Below are 16859 nucleotides of genomic sequence, written 5' to 3' on the forward strand. Positions count from 1 at the left end.
GGCTTCTTTTTTATTCTTACATTCTCAGTGCATAGAATACTGTTAGCTGTCACAACCACAGTCACTTAATCGATACCCTATAAATGAAAATCTGTGGAACTTTTTTCTTCCCAGAGGGTATCTGAGAAGGTCCCCTAGTATTAAATGTGTATCTTTAGAGCCAGTCACTAGATAAGTGGGTTGGAGTTCCTGTGCTTCTGTATTCTGGAAATTATGGAAGGCTTAAGTCTGCACCTTAGTGCAAAATCTCACCTTTCAAAACTAGGAGATGGAGTCCTTGAGACACTGAAGCTTTCCTCTTGAGATGGAATATCCTAAGAGATGGGGGGTTCACTGGGACCCTCGAAACTTAAAAAACAATATGTGCAAAATACCCTAGTGAGAAAACGATCCCCATCAACAGGCAAGGCCTAGGTTAGTGCCCTAAAGTCACAGACAGGAAGGAATCCGTACTTCTGAGCCTCACTCCAGTGGAAGGAGCCATGAGAATCTATAGATAAGGTAATAAAAGGAAACCATAGCAGCAGTAAGTATGACTCTACTTGAGTCACAAGTACTCATGGGTTAGAGTTAAGGAAGGGACTAAACTGCTATCCAAACCCTTAAAGGCATGGAACTTTCTGCTGAATATGGCTTCAGGTTCGGTGCTCTAAAGGACCTAAGAGGAAAACTTAGAACTGAATCTCAGCCCCAGCATGCATTAAGGACTGGTTTCCCAGGTGGACTTCTGACCAGCTGCTGGATCTTTACATGCAAGGACATCAAATCCTTTCCTGAAAGTTATCTTCTCATAGCTTCTTTTTTAATGCCACTAGCCCATAATTTGTAATTATGCCCCCAAATTGCCCTTTGCCAAGTTTCCAATCTACCTTTTAAATCAAATATGAATCGAATTTGTGACTTTATTATTCTGAATACTCTTGTGCTCCAGACAGCGTCTGTCTGCCCACTTTTCACTTGGTCTCTTTTCTGCCTCCTCAGCTGGGTCATAAAATAAATTCATGGGTAACCCCATCTAGCTATAACTCACTCTCTCTTAGGCTTTTAATCCCTTTTTATCTTTTAATCTGCACTCTATTTTATGGCTGGCTTACAACTTGAAAGCTCTTTAAAAAATACTATATACGAGAAGTTTCATATAACGATATAGTCACCAAAATATTGAAAAGGAATCATTTTAGTGTAATGGGAGAAGCTTCATGATAAATAATGGAATTAAAAAACAAGAGAGATAGCTTGCATTGAGAAATAATGGCATAGTTAATTCTATTTTTGTCATCAAACTTGTATTTTCAAGTAGCATCTATAGTTTCATTGCTTTAAGTAACAGGAATGCCTCCAAGTTATTGGCATATATCGTGTAGGTAAGTTCAGTGTCCCATATAGTATGCATTAATATTATAGTTTAGTGGTATAATAGTTTCTGTCTTTATTTTTATGTGTTACTGTGAAAAGTTCAGAGTGTTTAATAAACAGATTGCTATTCTACAAAGTAATGGTGATATATATGCTATTTCTCTTTTGCAATGAGTTTTAAGATTCATGTCCAACTTTTAAAGATTTTGTAAAAGAAACTGTAAATCACCATGAGAAAGATAACTATAACTCCTTAAAATTTAAATCTTAGGTTTCATTCTCAAGAGAGAATCATATGAAATGAAAATTTCATAGAAAACTTACATGAAATGAACAATGTTGATAACTTCATTAAAGTTTAACTTGATCAACAATTGATTTAATTAGGTTCCTCTGTCCAAAATCACAATATGTGTTTGTATGGTGGAATCTAAAGACATCTATTTCAGGCCCCGAATCTCCAAGGAACTGTTGAAAAGGAAAAACAAAGCTGGGGGCATCACAATGCCGGATTTCGAGCTGTACTACAAAGCTGTGATCACAAAGACAGCATGGTACTGGCACAAAAACAGACACATAGACCAATGGAACAGAATAGAGACTACTATTCATTGCCCTTCTATCCAGAGTCAATTGAAACAAACAAAATCTACCTACAATAGAAATAATTAGGTAAAATTAAAAATTCCTCAAAATATGGTGACTAATAGAAATATGTCATCCTTTCAATCAGCCCAACAAAAACTGCCTCAGTGAGTCTTTTTTTTTTTTTAATTTGAAACAGATCCCTTTTCTTGGTCTATAAAGCCATGAATGCAGATTTGTGTATCTTATGGTTGCCATAAATTTGGAAGCTGTCACTGCATCCGGGAGGGCCAACTGTGACTTTGCAAAGCCGTATTTAAAATGTAACCAAAGCCAAGAATTCCTCTAGAATTAGTGAGGTATATTTTAGGTTCTGAGAGATAAGTATGCTCAGGGCTTAAATAAGCAACCAAACTTTTCGGGATCCCAGTAGAAAAATTACCTTTATTTATTTGTGTAGAAAAGGACAAGACAGAGAGAAGAGAGAAATGGGGAAGCTTGTTACTTATTTCACTATGCTGGGAGGGCTCTCAAGAAAAAAAAAAAATCAATGTTAAAGATTAACCATGATTGTAAATAAAAATTATATTTTTCATCTCTCTGAATAGATTATATTAGGACAATGTTTTTGTTCAATCTCCAGCCTTTTCTTCCGTTTCATGTTATCAAAGAACTTGTTTCTCTTGGGAAGTCACTCTTTAGGCTATTTTCTGCCTGAAACAAGTCAAATAGGAACAGGCACTTCCCAGAGTAATTGAGAAAGGAGATAACAGAAACATTTTCTATTTACCTCAAACTTCACTCTGGGGCTCTGAGTATACACATGAAATAATTGTTATTCAATGGATTCCAAGGAGTATGTTGGGGTTAATTGGAGTGCCATAGGAAAGACTGCATTTAAGACCAGGCCCCAATTTATCCAACGTTAATGCGCATCCCTGCAGATCACCTAAGTTGGCTTCCACAATTTTCTTATCCTATAGTTTCATTTTTATCATTTTATACAAAGCCCTGATCGTGAAATATCCTATCATACCTCTATCTCCATTTTGATGCATTATTTAAGTCTTTGATCAGCTCCCATTTTTTTCAATGCATAAAGGATAGATGCTTTTTCTTCTAAAAAGGTGGTTGGTTTGCCAAAATAATTTATTGAGTAAAATTAGACATACACTTCACAACTTACACCACCGTTAAATAAAACAGGTTAAATATCCAAATATAAAATGTAAGCCAAAAGAAAGCTAGCAAGAAATGTATATAGCTATGTATTCAATCTTAGGATGAAGAATACTTTATTTAAGCAATGACACAAAAATAGATACTATAAAGGCAATATTGTATAGTACTTACAAATATATTCTCAGATGTCAAACCATTCTGTCTCTATTATTGACAAAGTATACAACTTCAGGCAGACTATTAACCCCTCTGTACTTTGATTTGCCTCTTGTAAACTGGGGATAATAATAATAGTAGGACTCTCACCATGGAGTTGTTAAGAAAACTAAAGGAGACGATGAATGTAAAGTATATAGCATAATGCTTGGCTAATAAAAAGCACTCAGTAAATATTATTACCATTGTGTTTATAAAGAAAAAATATTGAATAAACTTGACTATATGGCCACATAGAGGAAATTAACATGAAAGTGATGCATAAATACACATGGCTGCCAGTGAATTAATGTTCTTAAATATAGAAAACTCTTAATAATCAATTAAAAATTTTGAACATCCAATTAAAATGATTAAAAAATAGAAAAGACACAAAAGAAGGAACATAAACTTTCAATATTCTCCAAAGAAAACAAAATAAAAATAAAAAAATAAAATAAAATAAAATAAAGACATCTATTCCAAACCTCCCATTTTATAAAGAAAAAGGGATAGGATCATTTGGCTTAACCATTGTCATTTGTGCATCAATTGGGAGAATTTCTATTAGAAAGCATATGAAATCTTACCCCAAAGATAAAAACGTAATGATCTGAAAGGGCACCTGGACCCCAATGTATATAGCAGCAATGTCCACCAATAGCTAAACTGTGGAAAGAGTCCAGATGTCCATTGGCAGATGAATGGATAAAGAAGATGTGGTACGTATATACAATGGAATACTACTCAGCCATCAAAAAATGAAATCTTTCCACTTGCAACAATGTGGATGGAACTAGAGGGTATTATGCTAAGTGAATAATCAAAGAAAACCAATTATCATATGATCTCACTCATATGCGGAATTTACGAAACAAAACAGAGCATCATAGGGGAAGAGAGGAAAAAATAAAACAAGATGAAATCACAGAGGGAGACAAAGATAAGAGACTCTTAATCATAGGAAACAAACTGAGGGTTGCTGGAGAGGTGAGGGGTGGGGGGATGGGGTAACTGGGTGATGGACATTAAGGAGGGCATGTGAGGTAAAGAGCACTGGTATTATATAAAACTGATGAATCACTGACCTCTACCTCTAAAACTAATAATACATTATATGTTAATTAATTGAATTTAAATTTTAAAAAAAGAAAGCATATGAAATCTAATGAAGTTTCAGTTTTGTTTAGCTACAGTGCATCCTGCCCTGACAAATTGGGTTACAATGAACCTAGCAAAGCAAGTAGGTTTCTGAGTCTTCTATTTTCGTAGCAATTACTAAAACCAAACCTCAGCTTAAATCATTGTAGCATTCAACCACGGCAACATAAAAGGAACAAAACCTTACAATAAAACCACAGTAATTTACACACTTATAACATACCTTTCTCTATTAGCTAAGATTATTTAAACAGTAATGACTATAATTATTGTTACTTCATAGCTATACACACTGTCACTGTACATGTGGATTCATGAGCATTTTTGCAAATAGTGCCATGTCATGTGGTCATAATGTCTTTGAGTTTGTGAAATAATCAGTAATCAAGCTCACTTGATTCCAGGTAATGTGAACTGCTATCTATTACAATAATAACTTTTCACAGATGTGACCTCGGTATAGTTCTTGCTTTTACAAAAGTGCATTTTTTTCCTTGAAACAGTAGAATTATACACTCTTGTGTTAGCAGGGTTCGATATGTCAGGATGACCAAAGTGCTAGTAATTGATTTCTTGTATTCTTTTGGCACTGATTTTAAGAGTTCTCAAGGCACTTTTTATTTGAAGCTGCTCCTTTGATTTCTGTAACAGACAGTAAAGCAACATCACTGTCATAATTATTGACAGGAGGGGACATTGAACCTTTTGCCTCGGTCAAGAGATATTATAAAGGTTTCATTGTTAACTTTTAACATCAGCTAATCAAAAACATTTTCTAGGCCCAGCTCATTTTTTAAAATTTTCTCATTCAAGAGACATGTATTAAGTATAGTAGGTACTGGGATTCGAAAAAGAACTGTAAACAGTCTTTATTCTGTGTGTCATGCTTGCTGCCTAGTGGAAACAGCAGAGATGTGAAACTAGATACTCTGTGAACATATGGAAATGAGCTTCTGAAAGAGGAGCTAGTGAGGCCAGTACTTAATTGGGGCTGCAGTTTTCCTGGGTGAAAAAGGACATTTTTGACATCCGTGCAAACCTGTAAAGAGCGGGATATGAAGTAGCAGTATGTTGTAGGAAAGTAACATTGTATTGATGCTGCAAAAAGTAGACATAGGGCATGTTAAGAGATGAACCTGGGAATGTAGGTAGAAGCAGATTCCCAAAGAACATGGGAGGTAGTGCTGAGGACAAAATCAAATTTACAATTTGGAAAATACAACGTGGCTTAAATACATCGGATAGATGGTAGGTTGTTATGGCAGGCAACAGGGAGAGTATTAAATATTATAACACTGTAATGCAAGTGGGAAACAGTAAAATTCTGAAGAAAAGTAGGATGGCAGAATGGAAAAGACAAACATATTTTAGCAATGCTTAGTCAGTGACAGAGACTGCCCTGGGTATAAACAATAAGTGATTAAAAAATTTAGAATGTAACCAAGAAATTGGTTATATCTTGATCTAGTTAACTTGCAATTTTGTTATGTCAGACACTGGCCAATATAAATGATGGTCCAGTCACTGGTACCTGGAGGTTAATAAGGAATGAAAGTGTCGTGTTAAGCATGCAGAGTGAGAGAAAACCTGAGGTGCATGAACATGTGACGGCTAGGGAGTGGAAAGGGAGTCTGAAGAGAAGACTAAGACATGGTGATCACAGTAGAAAGGACAGAGCCAAGAATAAATAATGTTGAGGGGACCAGCCATAGTTGGAGGCAACCTGGAGAGAGAGATTGCATCAGCCTCTTACATGTCTTGAGACAAAACAGGTGAACATGAGGGGCACCTTGCAGTCTTGGCGGGAAAGACCGGTAAATCAGAAGCAGTACTGGAAAGCTGAAGGAATACAGTTGTGAGTCTGAAATACATTAGTAGGGGGGACTAGGCTCAGGGGAAAGGAAGATTTCAGTTAAGGGAAGGAGCCTTGGAAGTATTCTATGCAAGTGTAACAGTGAGCAAGTTTGTCTGCAGTACTTCCAGAAGTAGACTGGATTATGAGAAGTGGTTTGGGCACAGGCAATAGTGGAAGAAACCAGAAGGAGGTGATATATGTATAATAATTTATATTTTGCAAACCCTTTATGAAATTCAGATATATGTTTTTAATTCTCAGATGAGAGGCTTAGACTTGTTACCCCCAAATTAATTAGCAGAGCTCTGATTTTTGTTGGACAGTAGGTAAAACAAACTTCCCAAAGAGGAGGTTCGGAGAAGCTGAGGAGTTAAATTTTAGAATGAAAACACAGATGGATTTCAGACTTTGAACAGTCTTGAAGGATTTCAGGTGGCAAGTAGTGATTCATGGCACACCATTGAAGGATTTGGACAGAGCAGTAATATGTTCAAAATCCTATAACTGAAAGATTAATCTACAGTCATGGGAAAGACATTTTGAAAAGCATTAAGATTGGATTTTGTTTCAATTTGCACAACCAATTATTAGAATTAGAAGGAAACAATAAAATATTACACCTTCATTATAAAGCTGAAGAATTTTAACAACCACTTTGATGTGGGCTCCTTATGTGCCAGTTATTATACTAAGCAATTTACAAGCATTATCTCATGAGTTAATGCGTAAATGAGTTCCATGTGATCCCAAGTATTTATACTCCTACTTTCAATTTGAAATAACAGGCTTAGAGTATTTAAGTGACTTGCCAAAATTTTGTTAATTTGGAAGTAATAAAAATCCCAATCCAACTCAAAGTATAAAATCTTACACAAAAAGGGGTTTATGGTCTCAAATCATCAAAATGCTTGGAGGTTGAGCTTCAGCCAGGTTTGATCAAGACTCCTCATTTTCTTTCCTGGGATTCTCAAGTTTGTGGCCTCCTGTGTAATGACTGTATCTAGTCACGTTTCCCTCAAGGTGTTAAAATGGCAGTAGTAGTTCAGACATTTGCACACCAGCTTCCAGGGAGAAAGTGAAAGAGAACAATTCCCAGAGGTTCTCAACAAACATCTCTGGAATTATAGGCTTGACATGGGTTACCTTTCCACTTCTTAAACATTCATCATTAGCCAGAAAAAAAAAAAAAAAAAGCTTGTATTTGTCAGTTTAAACTTGAGCCAACTGCCTTCATGGGAGTTAGGCTTCTTTTAATATACATGGAAGTATGAGGGAGATAGTGATATATGAAACCTATACAGACAGCTTTAAGATTCACTGGGGGAGTGGATTTCCATACTGTCCACTAAAATTACATTGTTATTCTTACAGAATTGAAATAACTTGCAAAACAATCATGTATCTGTTTAATTACGGAGCTAGTTCTAGGATCCCGTACTTCTGGTTTCCACACACACACGTACCTACACACGTACATACACAATTTGTATTTCTTTCTTTTACTAAAGCTAAATAGGTAAATGGACAGGAAGATAAATGCAGATAAATAGATTGATCAATAGATATATAGATCTATGATGGATGGGTAGATGGATGAGTAGATAAATACAGATAATCTCTAGATAGGCTTCATGTTGGATGACTTCACCTAACTATAGGCTAATATAAGTGTTCTGAGTGTGTTTAGGTTAGTCTGGGCTAAATTATGATGTTCAGTAGGTCAGGGGTATTAAATGTATTTTCAACTTACGATGTGTTCAACCTAGGATGTGTTTATCAGGGTGTAATCTCATTGCAGGTTGAGGAAGATCTGTAGGTGGGTAGGTAGAGATCTTTTTTTACCCTTAACATGGCAGACTCATCCGATCAAATAAGAAATAATTTGAAGAGTGTAGAGTGTGTGTTAAATAACTGATTACATTAATGGTCCTTAACATCTTGGCTAACTGCATTTAATCAAAAGCAATTTTTTTAAAGATTTTATTTATTTATTCGACAGAGATAGAGACAGCCAGCGAGAGAGGGAACACAAGCAGGGGCAGTGGGAGAGGAAGAAGCAGGCTCATAGTGGAGGAGCCTGACGTGGGGCTCGATCCCACAATGCCGGGATCACACCCTGAGCCAAAGGCAGACGCTTAAACGCTGTGCCACCCAGGCACCCCACAAAAACAATTTTTTATCCTTAAGAATACAACTCAGAAAAAATACAAACCTTAGAGAATTATAACTGAGAGCCACTGAATGAATGAATTCCAAACTCATGTATTTCACCATGTTTTCTATGGAATTTCCTGAGCGCATCCATGAAAATAATTTCCAATTACATTGGGCACAAAGGAGACAACATTGTATCATCACTGGTAATTGGAGTTTAGTGTGTCACTGGGAGCAGTCATTAGCATTTTTACTGGTGTGTGTGGTATAGAGTTCTTGGCACACAATGGAGAGATAAAGTGCTCATAAAAATGGATTCACTTATCCATCAAAGTACATTTGAATCACAAGGTGTAAATATGTATAGTCTAAAATATTTAGTACAAATCTAGAACAAAAGTTTTATAACCTTAGAGTGCTTTTGGATCCTTGGACTGAATACCAAATCCTAAGTGGATGTCAAAGCATTGGGGGTGCCAAGGGATGGCCTGTGGCCAGGCTGAGAAGAGTCAGAGTTGAGGGCAGTATAAAACCAAATTGTCTGCTCTTATCCTAGAAGTACAGTTCAAGAGGGCATACAATTCACTCTAGGGAATTTTTATGACATATATCTTTACTAATCTTTAAAAGTTCTGATTATTTCTGACAGATTTAACAAGTATACAAACTTTTCTTCCCTGGGTCTCTAACAAAGTGGGACATTGTCGTAGTCTACTTGTCTGTATGTTAATGTACTTTAAACACATATTCCAAAATTACATTTCTTTCACAATTAGGAGATAAAGTCCAGATCAGTATATGAATATTAAGAAGGGGGACTTGAGGACAGGAATTGGACTAGTGTTACAAATTTGGGTCTTGTCACCCTACATGTGGGGCAGGAGAACAGAAATTAAGTATGTCTGCATTTTTTGGTCATACACTTAAATAGCACATACTATGTGGAAAACTTATTATAATTTCTTTATCAATATTAACTCATTAATCCTGTGAGAAGATGCTTGCTATTTTTGTCACTTTCTTTTCATATGAAGAAACTAAAACAAAGAGGTTAAGTAATTAGAGAATGTCACACAGTTGGCTAGAAGTCAACCTAGGATTCAAACATAGGGTTTAAGGCTCCAGAAGCAAAAACAATAAACACAATGGCGAGCAATGCAGTCTTTCCTAGTTGGCAAAACTGTGTAGGACTTGGCTTATCAGACTCATCTACAAAGATTTTAAAACTTTCTGATACCTGGCATACCCAAAAACATTTAAGTTAGACTTTCTGAGGGAGGGCCAGGAATTGATGTTCTCAGTAATCCCTGTAAAAGCTTTATATGCAGCCATTGTTGAGATAAAGAGGATAGAGGAGCCATTTACAACTTTAAAGGGCAAATATAGGAGGAGAATCCATAGAAGGAAGGTAAGAGCCAAGTGTTCATGAGTAGTGCAGTGAGGTGTAATGCAAAATTGATTAAAGACCTAGTTACTTTAAAGACTAAACTCACCTGCTGTGCATCCATGCTTAATTCTACTTTATAATTAAATCTAGCTTTAGCAGACCTCATGTTTCAATGTGTAGTAGCAGCCTATTCCTTGGTAGCATCTTTTCACGTGTGTGTGCACATGCGTGCGGGTGCACATTCACACATCCAGTCTCTAACTTGATTCTCTGAAAACCTTTCTGCTTTACATTTCTCTGCTGCTTAATGCCTTTTTTATGTAATAAAATGTTTTCCAATCCTATTTGGAAAGAAATGTCCGTGTATTTATCATTCTATACCTTTCTAACTGGAATTGCATTATTTCTTAGTTATAACGCAATTTATACATAAGGCAAAAGCTGAAAGCAAGTTATATGTCTCTCTTGATATGATTTGTCTCTCTTTTCCTATTTATGCTTCGGTCTTGAGAAGGGTTAAAATTATTCAGTAAAAAAACTTGTATTAACTCCCCTTGGGTGTGCATTTCATATTGTGACTAAATCTTGCTTATGTGATTTTTTTTTATGTCATGTCACTCATTTTGGTTTTGCTTTCTTAAGTGAGAACTGTGATGTACTTTAGAATTTCAAGTTAAACTCACAACGTAGTGTCAAAAAGTACTCTAAAGGCCATAACTAACTGCCAGGTCTCCATTTAAAGTATGGTATATGTAGTATTTGTGTCTTTTATACGGACATACGAGTATTGTAAGTATCCAACTAATAAATATTTGGGACTTATGTCATGACGGACTGGATGTAAAAAGAATGAATATGGAATGGCTGATGATGTAGAAGATTTTGTAGTCCATGAGAAAAAACGCATAATGAACTGAGTTTCAAAAAATAAAAATGTATTAAGACCGTTGGGAATACAGAGGAGTGGGCAAATTATGTCTGCTTGGGAGTAGAAAAACAAGCATTGACAGAAGCGACCGTGGAGCTGGGACATCAAGGGTGTACAGGATTTCTCCAGATGGTGGAGGTGCAAATGCTCCAGGTAGCTGGATCACTTGGGCAAGAATGCAGAGGCGGGAAAGAGCCTCAGCTCCACAGTAACTAAGTCTGTACAGGCTCCGCGTGGGGTCTCTGGTAGCACCAACAGAAACTTAATCTGCAGAGAGTTTGAAACCATTCCTGTCACGCCAATGAGTTTAGGTGATTTTCCTTTCAAGAGGAATAGAAATCCATTAGCGATTTTTAAAAAAAATTAACTTATTTTTTTAAAGAAAGGGGAATAACATGATCAACCTTGTGTTATGGGACAGTGACTCTGATGCTCCTGTGTGAAAGGAGCTGGAGGAGGAAACAATTAGGATGCTTTTCAGCCTCGCGATTATGAAAGTTAAGGTCCAGACCAGTTGAGACAGTTGCAGGGGTGATAAAAAGCAAAGAACAACAAAAACAACAAAAGAACAACAACAAAAAAAAAACCACAAAAAAACAAAACAAAACAAACAGACAAAAAAGCCAACATCAGCAACAAAAAAGCAAAGAACATATTGAATGAGTGGAATATTTTTATACATCTAGGAAATTTAAAAAAAGACTTTATAGAAGCTATAAATTAAATCTAATTCACTTATATTTTCTTTTTTTTTTAAGAGTTGTTTATTTATTTTAGAGAGAGACAGAGAGAGGAAGAGCACAAGCAGGCGGAGGGGCAGAGGAAGAGGGAGAGAGAGAATCTCAAGCAGACTCCCTGCTGAGCATGGAGCAGAGCTCCATCCCAGGACCCTGAGATCATGACCTGACCCAAAATCAGTAGTCAGCCACTTAACCAACTGAACCACTTATACTTTCAATGTATTTCTAGCAAGTTTTTCTAACACCCCAAATGTAAAAAATGCACAGAATATAGAACTGTCATGCTGGAGGTGGCATTTGCCAGAATAAATAGTTATGCAACACATTGCTTTTTATGGTTGAGAACAGTACCTGGTATATGGTTTGTACCACTGAACATTTATTGATTGAAAGAAGAAATGAATCAATCAGCAAGTTAATGTCTACTTGGGCAGAAATTGTGAGTTAGGGCTCAGTTCTACTCCCACATCTCTACCATTTTATATGAGCCCATTCTTGTTGACACTAAAGGATATAAAAAAACTGAAATCACATCATATTACAGCTGTGAATTTACAAAATGCAACTAATTTTTCAAATATATTTTGACATATACACACATGCACACTAAAAATTATATCCAAATTGGTTCTCATATTAATTTTCAAGTATTTAGGTATTTTAGAGAAATCCTTATTTTGTTGCAATTTATATAACAAATGAACTTCTCTTAAAGACTGTTCTTTCTAGGTGATATTTCTATAACTCTCAGTGGTCACTTTTTCTGTCCCTTGCTCTTCTGTAAGTGTGCGTGTGTGTGTGTGTGTGTGTGTGTATGATATTAACTTATATCTTATACATATGTAGAGAGTGCTTAAAATTTAGAATTTAACTATTATTATAAAGCAACTTTTTTAGTAATGGCTGTATTATTAAAAATTACATGAATTAATATACTACTGATCAGAGCAGTGTTACATGGATAATTTAAGCAGTTCAGTATTCTCAATTGCATATTGTACACTCTCTCTCCAGCTGGGTATAAAGGAATGGTTTCTCTGTGAGTTACATTCTCTCTGCACTTCAACATTTGGAGTGGTCACATTGTCACCCTGAATTTGGATGATAAGAGAATAAATCCCAAGATGACTGCTATGTACAAGGAGGCTACTCCAGTTTTTTGGATAATATAGTATCTTCCCTTTTACATTTTTGTTTTTAATATTAATATGAACCTTAACTAAATATACAGAAAAATAGTTTTCTCCAAAAGTAGTTTTAAATGCTTTATGTTAATCATTTTTTAAAATTTAAACTCAAATATTTAAAGAAGTAAATTAAGAAATATTCCCTATTGGGGCGCCCGGGTAGCGCAGTCATTAGGTGTCTGCCTTCGGCTCAGGGCGTGATCCCTGCGTTCTGGGATCGAGTCCCCACATCGGGCTCCTCCGCTAGGAGCCTGCTTCTTCCTCTCCCACTCTCCCTGTTTGTGTTCCCTCTCTCACAGCTGTCTATCTCTGTCAAATAAATAAATAAAAAATCTTAAAAAAAAAAATATTCCCTATCTCATTCATCTTTGTCTTTCTTATTGAGGATATGGTGTGAATTAGGTTAACATTTATTAAATTTCTCACTAAAAATTTCTTAGCAGATACAATACCTTTTTCTTCGAATATATCCTTAGAGAAGAACAACACACAGCTTTTTTTTTTTTTTTTTTTTTTTTTTTTTATAGAGACAGCCAGCGAGAGAGGGAGCACAAGCAGGGGGAGTGGGAGAGGAAGAAGCAGGCTCATGCGGAAGAGCCTGATGTGGGGCTAGATTTCAGATCGCCGGGATCACACCCTGAGCCGAAGGCAGACGCTTAACCGCTGTGCCACCCAGGCGCCCCAACACACAGCTTTTTAACTACAATATTTATACCTATGATTGGGGAATTGCAGACTTTGCCTATATAGCACATGTGCAATGCAGTGATAGTAATGATCCAGGTCATACCAGAAAAATCACTGTGTGACAGAAAGGAAGAAAGAGGAGAATTTAGAAAAGGAGAACATAGTTTTGATGAATATATAATATAGGTCCTTAATGCCTATTTGTCAAATGTTGATAATGATGATCATGATGGTGATGGTGGATAATAAGGAATGTATCACCCTTGACATCTCAGAAATATTTGCCTACTTTCCTTCTAGAAGTTTCCTTTCCTGGGAAAAACTGTTGAAATAAAAACCTATCATTCATCTCTTAATATAGCTAGAACTCACCAAAAGCATTCTTCAGGTAAAGCATTTGGTATTGAATGTCTACTGAAAGTTATCATTTAAAATTTTTTTTTGACTTCCTAACAAACAGACAAAAGGGTAGAGGGAAGAGATGTTTCATTCCCTTAGCTTGCAAGTAAACCTTTAAGATTTAGTTTGTTCTAGTTTTGTACTGCCTGAAGGGAAAAGCCTGCATGAATAACTGATTGGAAAGGAGAAATTCTTTGTTCCCAAAATTGAGCAGTTACTTTGAATACCTCCAAGAATAGGAGCATTCTGTCCATTGTATAACTTTGGGTGTACGTATCACTCCCTTTGTGCTCAATAGAGATTTCCTTCTCACCATTAGCAACATGTTGATTTTGTTTATCTCAAACTTGACAATTTTGATTTTACTTTGTTCTCAACTCAGTGTAGTAATGCCGAGCAGGATATGAAGGTACAGTCAAAAAGTTCCTAAAGAAAGACTTAACTATTACCATGAATCTATAAGACAAAAAGTTCCTTTTTGTCTTTTTTAACAAGAAGTTAAAGGAGCTTCTTATAGTCAAAACATGAGAAAAGATACAGAGAATTTGGATTATCTTTAATGTTTTCCTATGTCACTGAATCCTTAGGTTAATTCAGTCTTGAAGCCTAGAGGTGCTCTTGTAGGTGTAATTGCAATTATTTTGGGTTCCTCAATTTCTCAAATATTCTGTCTTAATTAAAGTCTTCCTAATGCTAGTATGTAGTTGTTGATTTTTAAATAGCAGTGCAAGTTACTTACAGCCTCTAAAGTTCAGTAAGCCTTCAAACCTTTTAGCTTTTCTATTGATAACCTAATCATGAAATTAAAGCATCTATAGGAAGCGGATGAGCTAATGTAAGCAGTGTCATGTTTCCTTTGGTGTATAAATCAATAAAGCTATCATGATGACTTTCAGTTCAATCATTTAGCTACTGGAAATGAACATAGCTTTTAAAATAGATTTTTAAAATATGTATCATTTGCACTAACAGCTATATTGTTGCCCAACATTTTGGTTATAATAGTTACATCATTCTCAGTAGCATGATATATTCACAGAATCATTGAGTAATGCCAAATTAAAAAAAAATGGAGTCCAACAGATAAAAAACATGACCTTGAGCTCTGTAAAACAAAGATGCTAGAGTCATACTGTCTTATTTTCCAGGTGCATATGTGCTCCAGGTCAAGGCCACAGACGCGGATGACCCGACCTATGGAAACAGTGCCAGAGTCGTTTATAGCATTCTTCAGGGACAACCTTATTTCTCTATTGATCCCAAGACAGGTAAATTTTTTATTAGAGACAACATTATCACCACCCCTTTCAAATATTTAAACTTTAATTAAATCTTGGCATGGGAAGTGACCTATTCTAAAAATGCAGTAAAGATTCAGTGTGCTGTACATTAAACGAAGGAAGATAGGATCTTACCTTATGGCTGCAGAACCACTGCCTCTGGATTGAACCCTGTGTAAATGTAAGCCATTGCACATATACGTGTCAAGTCCCAGTCTCAAGTTAGGGCTTCCCTGTATGATTTACTTTACATTTTCAAAAGCCTGGGCATATTTTTCTTTTTGATTCTTCTGGATAAAATAGATTTTCTTTCCAGATTTTCTTGTTTGGTTTCAATTATATGCAGTTCGGGGCCTTATCAACACGTGGTAAGATCATGGAGCTTCTTTTGCTCTGTTTATCAAGAGTTATGGATAATTGATTTGGATTTGGATTAATAGAGACTTATGCTTCTAGCAGAGGGGAGAAGAGGGTTGACAAACTTGAAACACCCAAATCACTGATTCTTCTGGTCTCTGCTTTTGAAGCTAGTCTAATTTTTCAGTCAAAACATTAGAATGGCCAGATCTCCTTAAAAACTACCTAGCATTCAAAAAACAGATTCTCTAGAGCAGAGGGACCTCATTTTATTTTAAAGGGAACACAAAATCTTCTATGTGCATACTATCCTGCCCTTTCTATATTTTCCAAAATTCTTATATATCTGGCCATGCTGACCATCAAAATAGGTGATCCATGTCACAGTTAAAACAGAACTCCACAATGACAGCTACTTCATAAACTTATATGGCACATTATAATATATTGCATATTGAATTCAATACTATTTATTACATTAGGTTACAATAATGAAATAAATTGTTAATGTACTAGACTAATGTTACTTTTTAAATTTGTAAATAAATTTTAAAGTGATATCAATTTGAAAAGTCTTAATTTCAGACACTATATATTCAAATAGGCTTAACATTTCAAAATTAACACTTCCCCATAAGTATTTGCTAAAATCTGGAATACCAATTAGATACAGGTTGATTAATAATTAGCCATGTTTTAATGTCACCTGGAAACATAAAGTCAATTAAATAGGAAAAGAGAACCTGTGAAAACTTTCTGCAAATGAACCTGCTATTCTTTCATTTCCTACTCTTCTCATTAAGCCTGTAGAGGGACAGAAATCAGCAAAATGTTATGGGATTAAGGCAAGAAGTTGCTCCCTTTTATAAACCTAAAAAAGAGTAGTTTGTAATAAGGACAACATCTGTCCTTTAAGAAGGAAATCTATAAAGGTTTGCTTAGGACATAGAAGCTCTTTTGGTTTGGAAAGAGGGTCAGAAACCGAGAGTCAGAGTGTCCAAAGTTAAGACCGAGTGCGTGACAGGGAAGTTACGTCTACAATATGAGTTATTTTCAAGAAGTATGGCAATGGAGATAAGATATTTGGCGAGATAGATGTTAAGGAATTGTTGCGGTTGTTGCTTAACTGTGGGAAATCATACATATTTGTAGGAAAAAAGGGGGGGCAATTGTTGAGGAAAGAATCTGGGGAAGTTGTTCAATGAAATTTATGATGGTACAGAATTCCAGAAGGATGAGGAAGGTTTGGACAACAGGCTAAAAATATAGACAAATAGTGAAGGAAAATTATCTAAAATATAATAAATCCTTTTATCAGATGAAAACATTATGGATTATTTCTTCTTCAAAATTTACCATAATGGATAATCTAACTTGAAACAGAAGTATGGGCAATATATGTGTCT

The 16859-nt window shown here is 35.7% G+C and overlaps 1 protein-coding gene across 2 annotated transcripts in view; it reads left to right on the top strand.

Annotated features, from left to right (window-relative positions):
- CDH12 (cadherin 12) overlaps nt 1-16859 on the top strand; it is a 256933-nt gene that overhangs the window by 151806 nt on the left and 88268 nt on the right. The window contains exon 3 of one of the 2 annotated variants that reach the window (XM_040630527.1): nt 14965-15084. The exons of the other annotated variant lie outside the window; for it this stretch is intronic. Within the exon in view, the coding sequence (XP_040486461.1) occupies nt 14965-15084 (120 nt within the window). The remainder of the gene's footprint in view (nt 1-14964; nt 15085-16859) is intronic. 2 annotated transcript variants of the gene reach the window in all.

The sequence above is a fragment of the Ursus maritimus genome, unplaced genomic scaffold (assembly GCF_017311325.1).
Source record: "Ursus maritimus isolate PB19 unplaced genomic scaffold, ASM1731132v1 scaffold_15, whole genome shotgun sequence".
NCBI lineage: Eukaryota > Metazoa > Chordata > Mammalia > Carnivora > Ursidae > Ursus > Ursus maritimus.